The following is a 16,942-nucleotide window of genomic DNA, read 5'->3' on the forward strand; positions in this document are numbered from 1 at the left end:
GAAGAGACTATTTCAGTTGGAAAGGACCAACCACAATCATCTAGTCCAACTGCTTGACGAATTCAGAGATGACCAAAACTCAAATCATCTTATTAAATGTGTTGTTCAAATGTCCCTTAGACACTGTCAAACTTAGGAATCAACCACCTCTCTAGGAAGTCTGTGCCAGTGCACTCTCTGTGTAAAGAAATGCTTCCTAATGTCCAGTCTATACCTCCACTGACACAGATTTGAGCCATTCCCATGTCCTATCACTGGATACATGGAGAAGAGCTCAGCACCTCCCTCTGCACTTCTCAGGAAGCTGTAGAGAACAATGAAATCACCCCACCACTTCCTTTTCTCCAAAATAGACAAGCCCATGGCCCTTAGCTGCTCCACATAGGACATTCCTTCCAGTCCCTTTTACAAGCTTTATTGCCCTCTTCTGGACACTTTCAAAGTCCTCCACATCCTTCTTAAATGTGGGGCCCAGAACTGCACACAGTACTCAAGGTAAGGCTGCACTAACTCTGAATACAACAGGATAATCACCTCTGTTGACCACCTGGTTAGGCTGTGTTTAGTGCAGCCCAGGATGTGGTTTGTGCTATTGGCTGCCAGAGCACACTGCTGACTCATATTGACCTGCTGCTGATCAGCACCCCCAGATACTTCTGCAGAGTTCCTCTTCAGTGGCTCTTCTCCCAGTTTATATTTGTGCTTAGTGTTACCCTGTTCTAGGTGCAGAATCCAACATTTCGACCTGTTTAAGTTCATCCAATGCTCCAAACTCTGGAGATCTCTCCCAGTTTGCTATGGTTGCCAAATTTGCTAATGTTGCATTCAACTCCTGCATCCAGCTCACTGATAAATACATTGAACAGCACTGGCCCTGTAATTGAACTCTTCAGAACACCGGTGCTGACTGGTCATCAGCCAGTTGTAGTCCAATTCACTATGGACCCTCTAGTAAACAAAAGAGAAGAAATTATCACTATATAGAATTCCAGTGGGGGAAATCAGGGAATTAGGAAATTAGTATTTGAAAATTTTCCACAAATTTCAAATCACCGCCCTGTCCCCATTCCTTCTTCCCCACACTGAACTCTTGTTTTCTACCATACTCTGTCAAATCTCAACTCCCAAGATTTACAGTATGATCCATAAGCTACTCATAGATCTTACCAACATGTCCTGTGGAAAGTTCCTTGGAAATGCATTTTCACAACTCAAGCATTTACTCATCAGGGAAACAGCAAATACAAAAAATAGGTCCTTTATTTGAGATTACTTAGAGAATGAAAGCACAGGTCGGGTGAGGAGAAAGTTCTTCACTGAGAGAGTCATTAGCCATTGGAATGGGCTGCCCAGGGAGGTGGTGGAGTCACTGTCCCTGGAGGTGTTCAAGAGGGGATTGGATGTGGCACTTGAAGTCAAGGTTCAGTACCCATGAGGTGTTGGGTGACAGGTTGGACTTGATCTTTGAGGTCTTTTCCAACCTTATTGATTCTATGATTCACACACACTTGAATTGCAAACTGTATAAAATTCAAAAGAGCAGGATATTCAGAGAAGTGAAAACATTTTGGTAGGAAACAGAGAGAAATAACATACATCTATGTTTCTCTTGTCTATGGAAAGTGTTGCTATCATGGTAGTCATGCAGTTTCCTCCCAAGCTGTCTCTTAGCACTGAGGTCATCATAGAGTTTCGGTAAGGAATGTGGGACCGGTTTTTCTCTGCAAGGGCAATTATTACCTGAAAGAATAGTAAAAATGGAAAAGACTTCAAATTCATGTGTGTATTAATAACTGACACACAAAAAGAGCAACTACAACAAATCTGCTTGTGAATTTAAACTTCTGACATCAAAATTATGCTTATGCACCCAGTTAGCAACAAACTCACTGATTTTATTAAAATAATTTCAAGTAATATTTCAGTGTGCTTTTATGTCTTTATAGGAGCTGGATCTGAATGATCAAATAGATTTAGTTTTACACCCTAGCTTTACAGCCTCTCAGCAACATGGGAACTGAGCAAACTAAAACCTAAAACTGAAACTAAAACCTACATACTTTCAGAGGACACAGGAACTTACTGAAAATCTTCCTTATAGTTTGTCTATTGTAATAATCATAGAATCATAGCATCAGTCAGGGTTGGAAGGGACCACAAGGATCACCTAGTTCCAACCCCCCTGCCATGGGCAGGGACACCTCACACTAGGTCAGGCTGGCCAGAGGCTCATCCAGCCTGGTCTTAAACACCTCCAGGGATAGGGTCTCAACCACCTCTCTGGGCTGCAAGTGCACACTGAGAGCTCCTGTTGAGCTTCTCGTCCACCAGCACCCCCAAGTCTCTCTCCTCAGGGCTGCTTTCCAGCCAGTCACTGCCCAGCCTGGATTTGTGCCTGGGATTGCCTCGACCCAGATGCAGGACCCTGCACTTGGTCTTGTTGAACCTCATGAGGTTGGCTTGTGCCCACCTCTCCAGCCTGTCCAGGTCCCTGTGGATGGCATCCCTTCCCTCCAGCGTGTCTGCTGCACCACACAGCTTGGTATCATCAGCAAACTTGCTGAGGGTGCACTCAATGCCACTGTCCATGGCACCAATAAAGATGTTGAACAGGACTGGTCCCAGGACTGATCCCTGAGGGACTCCGCTTGACATTGGCCTCCACTGGGACATGGACCCATTGACAGCCACTCTTTGGGTGTGGCCATCAAGCCAGTTCTTTATCCATCTAGTGGTCCACTCATCAAACCCATGTGTCACCAGTTTGGAGACCAGGATGTGGTGCAGGACAGTGTCGAAGACTTTGCTCAGCTCCAGATAAACAACATCAGTTGCTCACCCCTCATCTATTAATGTTGTCATGTGTTCATAGAAGGCCACCAGGTTTGTCAGGCAGGATTTGCCCTTGGTGAAGCTATGCTGACTGTTCCAAATCACCTCTTCACTATTCTTTTGCGTCAGTAAGTGCCTCCAGGAGGATCTGCTCCATGATCTTTCCGGGCACAGAGGTGAGACTGACTGACCTGTAGTTCCCTGGTTCTTCCTTCTTACCCTTTTTGAAAATGGGAGTAATGTTTCCCCTTTTCCAGTCTGTGGGGACTTCCCCAGACTGCCATGACTTTTGGAATATAATAGAGATAAAGTATGAACAGTACTCAAGTAAAAACTTCCTTAAAATATGCTTTTAAAATTCCATATTCATAAAGCACATGGATTTTATAAAGCTCAGTAAATTTCTGAGAAAAGGTCTTGAAAAGTAACACACAAATAAAAGGTGCATGGTTACAGTGTACTGCTGGAAAGAAATCATTTAGTTCAGAATATGTATGCCTTTGCCAAAAAGGAAATGGTACACCTACTATTCTCAGCTTCCCTTCTCAGCTGTTTACATTATAGGATGCAATTATTATTAAATAAAAAAGCTAGAGTACCCCATGATCTGTTGTGATATAAAATATTTGAATTGTTATCTGGCCAAGCACTGTACTGAAAAGCCATAGCTAGGAGTAGTGCAAGCTATCCAAAATGATTAGGAGTTGCTATGCCTTTAATAAATGATACATGCAGGCATGTATTTAATGCTACCCTTAAGAAAACAATTATGTTAGGAAATTTAGTAGCAGCTATGTCATTTGCATCTGTTTCTCTTAGTGGTCTTAAAAAATGTCACAAAATCTTATACAGGCAGCCCTGAGACAGCCAAATGCATAATACAAAAATGAGTGTCTTGTAAAAGAATTTAGAAACCCATTCCTAGATCACATTTTTCAAATCTCATACATTGTAGTTTGTTAGATGGAAATATGCTACATAGACAGGCAGAGGTTGGTCTCTTCTCCCAGGCAACCAGCACCAGAACAAGAGGACACAGTCTCAAGCTGCGGCAAGGGAGGTTTAGGCTGGAGGTTAGGAAGAAGTTCTACACAGAGAGAGTGATTGCCCATTGGAATGTGCTGCCCAGGGAGGTGGTGGAGTCACCATCATTGGAGGTGTTCAGGAGGAGACTGGATGGGGTGCTTGGTTGCATGGTTTAGTTGATTGGGTGGGTTGGATGATAGGTTGGACATGATGATCTTGAAGGTCTCTTCCAACTTGATCTATTCTATTCTATTCTGTTCTATTCTATTCTATTCTCTCTCTCTTAGTTTGTAACATTGCATAGAAATGAATGCATTGCATAGCAGTTCAGCATATACATTAATAGGCACATTCTCAGTCTCTGCCTCTATTCAGAGTCTGAATAGACAGGATGGGAAAAGAGACAGAGGGAAAATGTTATTTCTATTAAAAATGGGAACTCTTTTACCAAGAAGTTTTTTTTTTCTGAAGTTCATGCAGGAAGTCTGTAGTCTGTGTAGAATTTGAACCCTCCCACACTGGCGCTGGAGAGTTATGTGTCCAGCTGTCATGATGAAGACTACATTCTACCATCATGTGGTATAGTCACATAGCGCAGAAGATCATAGAATCAATAAGGTTGGAAAAGACCCCAGAGATCATCAAGTCCAACCTGTCACCCAACACCTCATGACTACTAAACCATGGCACCAAGTGCCACGTCCAATCCCCTCCTGAACACCTCCAATGATGGTGACTCCACCACCTCCCTGGGCAGCACATTCCAATGGCTAACAACTCTTTCTGTGAAGAACTTTCTCCTCACCTTGAGCCTAAACTTCCACTGGCACAGTCTGAGACTGTGTCCTCTTGTTCTGGTGCTGATTGCCTGGAAGAAGGAATCCCTGTATTCTAACATTAGTCACTGCAAAGTCAGGACTGAACGTCCCAATTCCCACCAAACAAAGATTGTTTTGGTTTTTTAACTGTCTCCAGTGGTCTTTTACTCAGTATTAGAAAGCATTTTGATTAATGACACCCAACCCAAAAGGGAACCCAATGTGCTTATCTAGACATATTTATTCTAAAATAGTAGTCAAAAAGCTACATGACAAAACCCGTTATCTTATGTTTCTATTGCACTTCAGACCTGAGTATGTCAAAATATCCTACATAGTATTGAACTCAATTGCACAGAAGCTCATGCAATACAGCATTATAAATACATGAAATTCACACGGTAAATAAGGATCCTGAGTACAATTTTAGAATCACTTATTCTTACCCTTTCCTATGGGTACAACTGAACTACAGACATTCGTATCTAAGGTAAAATGTAAACAACTGAGGGGTATGAAAAAAGTCAATGTAATAGTAAATGACTGACTGCCACCTGCTGTGCCTGAAGCTGTTTCTTTTGACAGATGAAATGTCTGATTGCAGATCACAGAATCACAGAATTTCAGAGGTTGGAAGGGACCTCCAGAGATCATCGAGATCAAACAAAAAGACATTTGCTCTTCTTAAGAGAAAAACACACAAGAAAAATGAAAAATATGCTTCCCAGTAAGTGGAACAATCATAGTTCCTAACCATAATATTAAAGAATTTGCACATATACACTCATACAATTCTCTCTTTTAATGGATTTCCTCAGCTGCATATTTACTTAACAACACACATACTAGACCATAAATGGAAAGAGTCAAATATGAGTTAAGTATTTTTGTTCTTCTATACCTTCCTCTTATTTCTCCCACAAAATGACAGCTTCACAGACCTGCTTACTGCTGCAGACAATTTTTTTTAAAGAAGCCTTAGGAAAAATTACTGTATTCTAGAAAAATTATTGTATTCTCCCAGGAAACCAGCACCAGAACAAGAAGACATAGTCTCAAGTTATGCCATGGGAAGTTTAGGCTGGAGGTGAGGAGAAAGTTTTCCCCAGAAAGAAAGATTGGCCATTGGAATGTGCTGCCCAGGGAGCTGGTGGAGTCACCATCACTGGAGGTGTTTACGAAGAGACTGGATGGGGTGCTTGGTGCCATGGTTTAGTTGATTAGACGGTGTTGGATGACAGACCAGACTCGATGATCTCAAAGGTCTTTTCCAACCTGGTTAATTCTATTCCATTCTACTCTAGTATTTGAAATAAAACAAGAAAACTAGTTTTAAAATACCACCATGCATACCTACTATAACCTTCTTCTACATTGCATTACAAAAAGTAAGAACTACAAAACGCAAACATTTTTTAAAACTGCACTAAATATCCCAAGACTATCTGAATGCTGGAGTCAAGATTTAGAATAGAATAGAATAGACCAGGTTGGAAAAGACTTTCAAGATCGTCACACCCAACCTATTATCCAACCCACCTAATCAACTAATCCATGCAACCACACATCCTATCAAGCCTCCTCCTAAACACCTCCAATGATGGTGACTCCACCACCTCCCTGGGCAGCACATTCCAATGGCCAGTCTCTCTCTCTCTGTAGAATTTCTTCCTAACCTCCAGCCTAAACCTCCCCTGGTGCAGCTTGAGACTGTGTCCTCTTGTTCTGGTGCTGGTTGCCTGGGAGAAGAGACCAACTCCCACCTGGCCACAACCTCCCTTCGGGTAATTGTAGACAGCAATAAGGTCTCCTCTGAGCCTCCTCTTCTCCAGGCTAAGCAACCCCAGCTCCCTCAGCCTCTCCTCATAGGGCTTGTGTTCCAAGCCTCTCACCAAGTTTGTTGCCCTTCTCTGGACACCTTCCAGCAACTCAACATCCTTCCTAAACTGAGGGGCCCAGAACTGGACACAGGACTCGAGGTGTGGCCTAACCAGTGAAGTGTACAGGGGCAGAATGACCTCCTTGCTCCTGCTGGCCACACTGTTCCTGATGCAGGCCAGGATGCCATTGGCTGTCTTGGCTGCCTGGGCACACTGCAGGCTCATGTTCAGCCTACCATCAACCAGTACCCCCAGGTACTCTGGTACTCTGCCTGGCTGCCCTCCAGCCACTCTGACCCCAGCCTGTAGCACTGGATGGGGTTTGCAAAACACCGCACATTGCTACACAGGAATATAGTAAATGGAGTAATGTTTCACTCTAGCCTAATTTTACCTGTTCCAAATAATGTAATGACAGGTTGATATATTTGGCCTCTGTCAATAAATGCCCTCCAACTCCAGTCTTTGCAACACGCTCTGATCCAGCCAGGTCTACTAAGTGTAACTTGGAGCGTCGGATAGTTGCAGATCCTGGCTCCTTGCTGGAGATGTGAATGGTGAAAATGCAGTGAGAACGCGTTGAGGCTTGATTCATTGGTGTCTACAATGAAAAAAAAAGAGAACTCAGTATTCATATGTAAATACATTTAGAATTTTATAGCTGAATAATTTGGCAATTAAAATAATATATCCAATTTTCTAGCTAACGTACCTATAATAAAGATGCAAGAGCTACCCAAAAGGATTTACCTAGCACTCACATTATGGCTAAAGACTTGGCTAAGTTTGGTCTGGACAAATTGTACTGCAAGCAACCAAGCAGCTACCCTTGTTCCAAAATACTCTAACAGTAAGTACATCAGCAAAGCAGCTGTCCTTATCATACTGAGGAATACCAGAGAAAGAGGTACCTTGATCTGAGGGAAGTTACTAATTCCTGATCTCCGAGAGGTTATCAATTTCCCTAATGGTAAGGCCAGATCTATTTTTTTTCTGGATAGGTACCAGTGTAACTAAGAGTAGAAATCTTGTAGAAATCTAAAGCCTTATAGAAAAAAAAATTGACTTGGCAAAATCAGTACCACAATTATGTGGCATGACAATTTTCATAAAAGATTTGGCTTTAAATGTATTTGGAATAGCTGCTGCCGTACTTCCCTAACAAGGCATATGGAAATTCCTGGTCAGTGTTCAGACACACTCAGCTTTAGTATGACTTTAATGGTGTTCCCTATTCAAAATGCAGAACAGAAAATTTTAAACAGCTCTCAGATCTCTAATTGTATATTTCAAATGATCACATTGCATCACACATGTACCTTTCTTTCCCTAAACATATAAAAAAAATTCTTTAAGCATCTAAAGCCTCCTTGGTATTTTAAGCTGTTGCAGAAAACATAAAAGAATTCCTTATAATCTTTATTTCATAAATAACTAAAATGTTAGAATATACATGGAGACTAAAGGTGTACCATACAAATAGTATTTCCATTTATGAACTATAACAAGTGTGACCACATTGTTATCAGGCCATAAATAGTTGACTAGCAAAAAAAAAGTACTGAAATAAAAAATATTGAGGTAGCAACTAAATCTATAGCTATAAAGAAGTATTTAAAGCAATGATTGAAAAAATCTGGTTACATTAACCTCCTATCTATACTTTATTCTGTTATTCTAGATCAATTATCTAGGTAGATCCTGTGATTCAGACTAGATACACTATTGGGTTTTTTTTCCACAGTCTACTTTGTTATTAAACATTCTAGATGATAAAATAACCTGCCCATTGCAGGTGTTGAAGGTGGTGTCTTGTTAAACCAGAAAGGACAGATCTTAACAGAAAGATTGCAAGTTGAATGTTCTTTTACCAGGAATTACATGAACAGCTATACCTCTTGGCTGAATTGTCTCCTCTTCAACTTCCTAGCATTTGTTTTCAGACTTAGTGTCAGCACTACTGAAAACTACAGACGTTGAACCTGGATCAGTTTCCTGATCAAGACACAGTCCAGCTGTAGAAAGCAGTTCTGCTGGAATAATTAATTGGAAATTGTAATGAAATTACAGCCTTAGCACTATTTTGGTTTGGGTTGCTCTATCTAATAAAGCCAAGCTCACATGGAGAGGAAGAAGAGTTTTGATTATTAGTTTATATATATGAGGAATTTTGGAACAACACAGGCAGCCACTGGCTCAGCTTAGCTGCCTGTTTTCTAAGGATCATTTCAGAATGCTGTGAAATGAGCACCAGAGTGTAGTCACATGCCATGTTCACAAACCTGAACAAACAAAGGGGCAGTGAGTTGTAGCATAAGGATGAAAATTAACAGGCTCAGAGAAACGTGTCAAGCAATAAAATACTTCCAAACATTTTAAACACACTTAGAGCAAGAAAAAGTTAAACTGTACTTTATTTATGGATTCAGAATTGTTGAATAATCAGAGACAGGTTCACTTACTTTACTAGGAAAGCGGTAACTACACTACTTGTAGCTCAGTGATGCAGAGCTGGATATTTTCTTTTTCAGCCCAAAATCTACAGGAGAATTAATATCTAAGGACATTCTCCTCAGATGAACTGGTATTTGAGGATATTTTGCACTACAGTGATGGTGTCAGCTTCACTACACTGAAGACAAGCCAAAACCAGATCAATTATCAATACAGATCCAGCTATGGAAGCACAAAGTAAAGGTTGCCATGGAAGAAGAAGAAATCATCACACTTCAACATAAGCATTCTTAAGCAAACACAAGTTTCATTACGCAGCAAAACTTCAAGTGTAGAAACTGTGCACTTTCAGTCACACCTGTTTAACTCCAGAGGTAAAGAAAATACATAGAATAATACATAGAATAAACCAGGTTGGAAGAGACCTTCAAGATCATCGCGTCCAACCCATCAACCAATCCAACACCGCCCAAACAACTAACCCATGGCACCAAGCACCCCGTCAAGTCTTCTCCTAAAAACCTCCAGTGATGGCGACTCCACCACCTCCCCAGGCAGCCCATTCCAATGGGCAATCACTCTTTCTGTATAGAACTTTTTTCTAACATCCAGCCTGAACCTCCCCTGGCGCAGCCTAAGACTGTGTCCTCTTGTTCTGGTACTGCTTGCCTGGGAGAAGAGACCAACATCCGTCTGTCTACAACCTCCCTTCAGGTAGTTGTAGAGAGTAATAAGGTCACCCCTCAGTCTCCTCTTCTCCAGGCTAAGCAACCCCAGCTCCCTCAGCCTCTCCTCGTAGGGCTTATGTTCCAAACCCCTCACCAACTTTGTTGCTCTTCTCTGGACTCGTTCCAGCAAGTCAACCTCCTTCCTAAACTGAGGGGCCCAGAACTGGACACAGTACTCGAGGTGCGGCCTAACCAGTGCAGTGTACAGGGGCAGAATGACCTCCCTGCTCCTGCTGGTCACACTGTTCCTGATGCAGGCCAGAATGCCATTGGCCCTCTTAGCTGCCTGGGCACACTGCAGGCTCATGTTCAGTCTACCGTCGACCAGCACCCCCAGGTCCCTCTCAGCCTGACTGCTCTCCAGCCACTCTGACCCCAGCCTGTATATAATTTCAGGATGCTGAGTTGTAAAAGCTCAGGGTAATATCTGACCTATTAGGTCTTTATTGTCTACAGCAATACACTAGCCATAACTGGTTTTGCACCTGCCAAGCAGATTCTGCTGGACCGGTTGTTAGAGATTCTATTGCCTTTCTCGCCACAATTTTTTTCCCCATCTAAAACAAGTGAAGCTGATTTGGATGTTGTTGGGTAGAATTCCAAACTCCTTCAGAGTAGAACTGTGCATTACTCAATATAGCACTATTCCTTTTTAATGATATATTCTATCTCTACTTTCCAGTTCCTGTATTTAGAACGCTCTACAAGAACTTTTGCAGGAAGTGCAAAGCAACAGAAGTTTAAACTGCTGTTACATGGGATGTGATCATGAAAAGTTAATTGCATTCATAATCTCCCACACACTGCTGCTTTTACCACACAAGCAGATATAAAATACAGTAACAGGAATGACAATTTGTCAGCATCTTCAATCAATACTTATTATTTTGCTATCTTACGCATGCAACTACTAAGTATCAGCATTTATATGTTCAGAAAGTTTGAAAATCAAATCCAAAATTTTCTGGACAGTGTCTCAGTGCCTGCTAAAAGATTCCTTTAAGGGCTCTCAGAGTCTGTTTTGGTTTTTTTCAGCAGTATTCAAACCATATGTATATGAAATCATCTGCACACTAATTTGATGTGATGAAGGGGAAAAAGAAAGAGGGGAGTGGCATGTCTCTCAGCAGATGGTTGTTATTGTGCAAGTTATATATAGAACAACTGATGAGCTGTAGCTACTTACAAAGAGTAACTTTTTCCAGGCATTCTGTGACATCATATATCACATAAGCAGACTTCAGATGCTTTGTGATATCACATGAACACTACAAAGCAATTAATGCTAGGTCATCACTTGCTGCTTTTTTTGTGGCCTGGGAAAAGAGGATTTCAATAAAATTTCTTTCAAGATCATGATTTGGTGAAGCATCAATGCTTTGTTTGACCTTGGAGATACAAAAGATATTTCAAGTCATACAATCCAATCTCATTTTTCTCTAGGATCAGGATATACCTGTGTTTTCTGAAATTAAGTAAGCTGTACAGAAACTTTGTGACTTAAGCCACTACATCTATTCATACAACATTTGCAAGAAGGTGGTTTCTACTTAAATGAGAACCTCTAGGACAGACATATTGCAAGAAGCACCTGAGTCAGATGTTTCTGTCAAGGAACACAAGTTCACGAAAGGTCCAAAAACTTGTTGAAGCCTAAATTATCCTCTTTAATCTAATTGTGACCTATCTTGTATCAATAATGCACTGCAGAACTTCTTCCCCATACAAGCATTTGTGTATTTTCCATATCCTTTATTGGTTGCAGCTTCCATTATAAACATTGTTCTCACTAAGAATGGCTGAAAATAGAATGCTACTAGTCTAAATAGAGTTCTTAAGTAAAGACCTAAGGAAAAAATTACTTAACAGGAGAAAAATATATCAATAGCTGTTTGAAAAATCACCATTAGACTAAGGGAAGCTGCTACCATTTGGAAGGAGAATGTGTCGATTACAGCTGCCAAATACACTCAGAGGAAATACAGAAAAGAGTTCAGGACAATCTGGGACAAAAAGATTTCACAGGTGATAAATGTAGTCATTCAGCCCATATTTCCACCCATCTCTATTTGGTAGTTCCAGGGGATTTTTTTTCCTTCTTTGAATAAAAATATTTAGACATCAGTAGTGCTTGATTTTTCCTGTATGACTAAATTAATGACTAGCCAAGGCATAAATATAAAAGGTTGAGTCTTCATAAATGAGGAAAGGTTGTGCCAGGGGAGGTTTAGGTTGGGTAGGTTTAGGAACAGTCAATAAGGGCTTAACAAGCAGTAAAACTTTTTTTAACCAAACTGACAGCCTTTTATGAGGACAAAACAGGTGCATAGATGATGGTAGTGTAGTGGATGTGGTTTATCTTGATCTCAGAAAAGCATTTGACACTTTTTCCCACAGTACCCTTGCAGCTAAACTGAGGAAGTATGGTCTGGATGATCAGGCAGTGAAGTAGATTGAGAACTGATTGAACAACGCAGTGGGACAGAGTCTCATTGGAGGCCTTTATCTAGGGGAATCCCTCAGGAGTTCGTGCTGGGATCAGTACTATTCCATATATTCATCAGCAACCTGGATGAGGGAACAGAGCGCACTGTCAGCAAGTTTGCTGATGACAAAAAACTGGGAGGAGTGGCTGACACACCTGAAGGCTTTGCTGTCATTCAGCAAGACTTGGACAGGCTGGAGAGCTGGGCAGGGAGACATTTAATGAAATTCAACAAGGCTTCCACCTAGGAAAGAACAACCACATGTTGGGGACTGACCTGTTGGAGAGCAGAACAGGGTAAAGAGACATAAGTGTTCTCATATTCTCGTAAACAGAAGAGTGACCATGAGCCAGCAATGTGCCCTTGTGGCCAAGAAGGCCAATGGCATCCAATGCTAGGACAAGGGGCAGTGGGTCCAAGCTGGAGCATAGGAGGTTCCACGTGAACATAAGGAAAAACTTTTTCACTGTGAGGGTGACAGAGCACTGCAAGAGGCTGCCCAAAGAGGTTGTGGAGTCTCCTTCACTAGAGACATTCAAAACCCACCTGTGTGACCTACTCTAGGTGATTCTGCTCTGGCAGGGGAAATTGGACTACATGACCTTTCAAGGTCCTTTCCAACCCCTAGTATTCTGTGATTACCAAGGAAAAAAAAAAAAGCTTTACTAAAAGAGTGGTCAGGCATTGAAATAGGCTGCCCAGTGAGGTGGGGGGGGTCACTGTGCCAGGAGGTGTTAAAAAAGACTACACTGTGTAGACATGGCACTTCAGGCCATAGTTTAGTGGCCATGGTGGTCTTAGGTCAACACTGTTTTCACATTGTTCATTTATAGCACAGAACATCCTAAGCCTCTGCAAGGCTGAAGGATAAGACATTTTTTGTTGAAAAACAGTGGATGTACCTAATTAATACAAGTTCCACCAGTTCCTCTAGAACTAGCTATAGAGAAGGGTTTGTAAGCTGAAGAATAGGATGTTCCTGTTTTTATAGCTAGTAGATGAGTGAGACCTTAATGTATCTTTAGTTTCTGATTAACACACTACAAGCAATGGGGGTCTTCAGGTGTACTTTGGTGCCATGGGTTAGTTGTTTAGGTGGTGTTGGATTGGTTGATGGGTTGGACGTGATGATCTTGAAGGTCTCTTCCAACCTGGTTTATTCTATGTATTCTATGTACTTAGATACAGTTGACAGTTTAAATTGCAAATTTCACAGAATGACAGAATGATAGGGATTGGAATGGACCTCAAGAGAACATCTACTTCACCCCCCATGCTAAAGTTGGTTTGCCGAAAACAGGTTACACAGGAACACATCCAGGCAGATTTTGAAAGTCTCCAGAGAAGACAACTTCACAAACTTTCTGGCCATCCTGTTCCAGTGTTCTGTCATCCTCAAAGGAAAGAAGTTCTTCCTTACATTTGGGTGGAACATCCTCTGCTCTGGTTAGTGCCCTTTGTCCCTTGCCCTCTCATTGAGCACCAGTGAAAAGAGTCTGTCCCCATCCTCTGGACACCTGTTCTTCAGATATTTAGAAGCACTGATAAGATCATGTCTCAGTCTTCTCCAAGCTGAAGAGCACAGGTCTCTCAGCATCTCCTCCTAAGAGAGGTGCTCCAGTCCTCTAGTGAACTTCGAAGACCTCAGCTGGACTCTCATCAGTAGTTCCCTGTCTCTTTAGAATCAGGGAGCCCAGAACTGGACACAATACTCCAAATGTGGCCTCAGTAGGGCAGAGTAGAGGGGAAGGAGAACCTCCTTTGACTTGTTGGTCATACTCTAACACAATCAGTTTATTTCTGTGAGAATATAAGGATCACAACAGTTGCAATCTAACACTTCCTTGATTTCTAAAACCCATCATTTACCCTCCCATATTTACTCTAAGTCCATTTTCACAGTTAGACCATGATAATGGAAGCTACTTAAGTTAACCAACATTCTCTGATGAGGACATTATTGAATTTTGTGTTATACAGTGTCATTTCTGCATAAAAATGCCAAACCACTTTAAGGACTTTTCAAAGTAGTAGATATGATCAGTGATTGTTTCACCACGCATGAAAGTACTTGTGCTGATATGATGAAGCTATTCATCAAGTGCAGGGTCCTGCATCTGGGTTGAGGCAATCCCAGGCACAAATCCAGGCTGGGCAGTGACTGGCTGGAAAGCAGCCCTGAGGAGAGAGACTTGGGAATGCTGGTGGATGAGAAGCTCAACATGAGCTCTCAGTGTGCACTTGCAGCCTGGAAAGCCAATCAGATCCTGGGGTGCATCAAGAGAAGTGTGGCCAGCAGGTCAAGGGAGGTGATTCTCCCCCTCTACTCAGCTCTGGTGAGACCCCACCCAGAGTACTGCATCCAGTTCTGGAGCCCCTATTACAAGAGGGATCTGGAGGTGCTGGAAGGTGTCCAGAGAAGGGCCATGAGTACGATCAGAGGGCTGGAGGGTTAATTCTATTCTATTCTATTCTATTCTATTCTATTCTATTCTATTCTATTCTATTCTATTCTATTCTATTCTATTCTATTCTATTCTATTCTATTCTATTCTATTCTATTCCTATGAGGACAGACTGAAGGAGTTGGGGCTGTTCAGTCTGGAGAAGAGAAGACTTCAGGGAGACTTTATTGTGGCCTTCCAGTATCTGAAGGGGGCCTACAAGAAGGCTGGGGAGGGACTTCTCAGGATCTCAGGTAGTGATAGGACTAGGGGGAATGGAATGAAGCTGGAGGTGGGGAGATTCAGGCTGGATGTGAGGAGGAAGTTCTTCACCATGAGAGTGGTGAAGCCCTGGCATGGGTTGTCCAGGGAGGTGGTTGGGGTGCCGTCCCTGTAGGTATTTAAGCCCAGGCTGGATGAGGCTCTGGGCAGCCTGATCTAGTGTGAGGTGTCCCTGCCCATGGCAGGGGTGTTGGAACTAGATGATCCTTGTGGTCCCTTCCAACCCTGACTGATACTATGATACTATGATATTTGGTGCAGATGATACTATGGAACAAGTTTGTTGGAGTGAAAATAAATTGATGATGCCAGTGAGGAACCTAGGAATGCAGAAAGTTGTAATTCATTATGGAATGCAGCTCTAACATGGATAACATGCTTTCTTGGGAAAAGTGTCATTTTATCTCAGAACACTCAAATCCTATTTTTCATCCAAGAAAAAACTCATGTAAATGCTACTAGTGGCTTTCTAAATATATTCAAGAGAGTATTAATGGGCAATAAAAAAACAAATGCAAAGGGAATGAGTCCAATTCAGAGGTCACAACTCAGTTCCCACAACTATCTTTAAATGTTAAAAAGTTTTGTTCTTACTTGAAATACACATTTAAAGATTACCAAATCTTAATGCTTGCCCCATGTATAATTCAAACATTGTAAGTGATAAAGTACCAGTGTAGCATGCAGTGTCTTCTAAATTTAAACAATGGAGTATCATACATATAAAATTATGCAGTAAAACATTTCCTTCATCATTAAGTAATTTTCATTAGAGGGAAAACAAATACTAAGTGTGCATGCAACTGCACTATTCAGACATACCAATCTCATAAAGGTTTCACCATTTGGAAATTGATGCACACTCTTGGGAGGCCACCAGGTCTATCTTACTTTGCTACCTGAAGAGAAATACTAAAAACATACTAAGAATTCTCTAAATCAGAGGTTCAGGCATATGATTCCAAACACAGCAATCACAAGATAATTTCAGCATTTAGAAGGTCCAGCTGAAGACCTTTTAATAGCGTATCTACCAACACAAAATGGCATGTGAACACTATGTAAATGGCCAAACACATTTCTGTACATGAGCTTTTTTACATGCTGCTGCTACTTTCTGTGCCATATGTGCAAATTAGAATAGAATAGAATAGAATAGAATAGAATAGACCAGGTTGGAAGAGACCTTCAAGATCATCGAGTCCAACCTATCATCCAACACCACCTAATCAACTAAACCATGGCACCAAGCACCCTATCAAGTCTCCTCCTGAACACCCCCAATGACGGTGACTCCACCACCTCCCTGGGCAGCACATTCCAATGGCCAATCTCTCTCTCTCTGTAGAATTTCTTCCTAACCTCCAGCCTAAACCTCCCCTGGCACAGATTGAGACTGTCATCTTGTTCTGGTACTGGTTGCTTGGGAGAAGAGACCAACCTCTGCCTGTCTACAACCTCCCTTCAGGTAGTTGTAGAGAGCAATAAGGTCTCCCCTGAGCATCCTCTTCTCCAGGTGAAGCAACCCCAGCTCCCTCAGCCTCTCCTCATAGGGCTTGTGTTCCAAACCCCTCATCAACTTTGTTGCCCTTCTCTGGACACATTCCAGCAACTCAACATCTTTCCTAAACTGAGGGGCCCAGACCTGGACACAGGACTCGAGGTGTGACCTAACCAGTGCAGTGTACAGGGGCAGAATGACCTCCCTGCTCCTGCTGGCCACACTGTTCCTGATACAGGCCAGGATGCCATTGGCTGTCTTGGCTGCCTGGGCACACTGCTGGCTAAATTAGATTTTGGAATCCTTTGTTTGCAGGTATTTGACATACCTAAGTGACAAAGCTGGCCTAAAAAAAAAAAAAAAAAACAAACAAAAAAACCCCTACGTTTATTTTTTTTTTAATAACCTGTTGCTAAGATTCTTACCCATTCAAATATAAGAATAATCTGCATTTTATGCACAGGAAGAAAACCCTGAAACACAACCACAAC

At 41.9% G+C, this 16,942-nt stretch overlaps 1 protein-coding gene across 1 annotated transcript in view; it reads right to left on the reverse strand.

The window, feature by feature from the left end:
- Positions 1-16,942, reverse strand: part of KIF6 (kinesin family member 6) — a 215,962-nt gene that overhangs the window by 162,925 nt on the left and 36,095 nt on the right. Inside the window, exons 7-8 of the mRNA XM_054162516.1 lie at positions 6,951-7,157; positions 1,597-1,740 (exon numbers count right to left, since the gene is read on the reverse strand). Of these exons, the coding sequence (XP_054018491.1) occupies positions 1,597-1,740; positions 6,951-7,157 (351 nt within the window). The remainder of the gene's footprint in view (positions 1-1,596; positions 1,741-6,950; positions 7,158-16,942) is intronic.

Source organism: Dryobates pubescens, chromosome 6 (assembly GCF_014839835.1).
Source record: "Dryobates pubescens isolate bDryPub1 chromosome 6, bDryPub1.pri, whole genome shotgun sequence".
NCBI lineage: Eukaryota > Metazoa > Chordata > Aves > Piciformes > Picidae > Dryobates > Dryobates pubescens.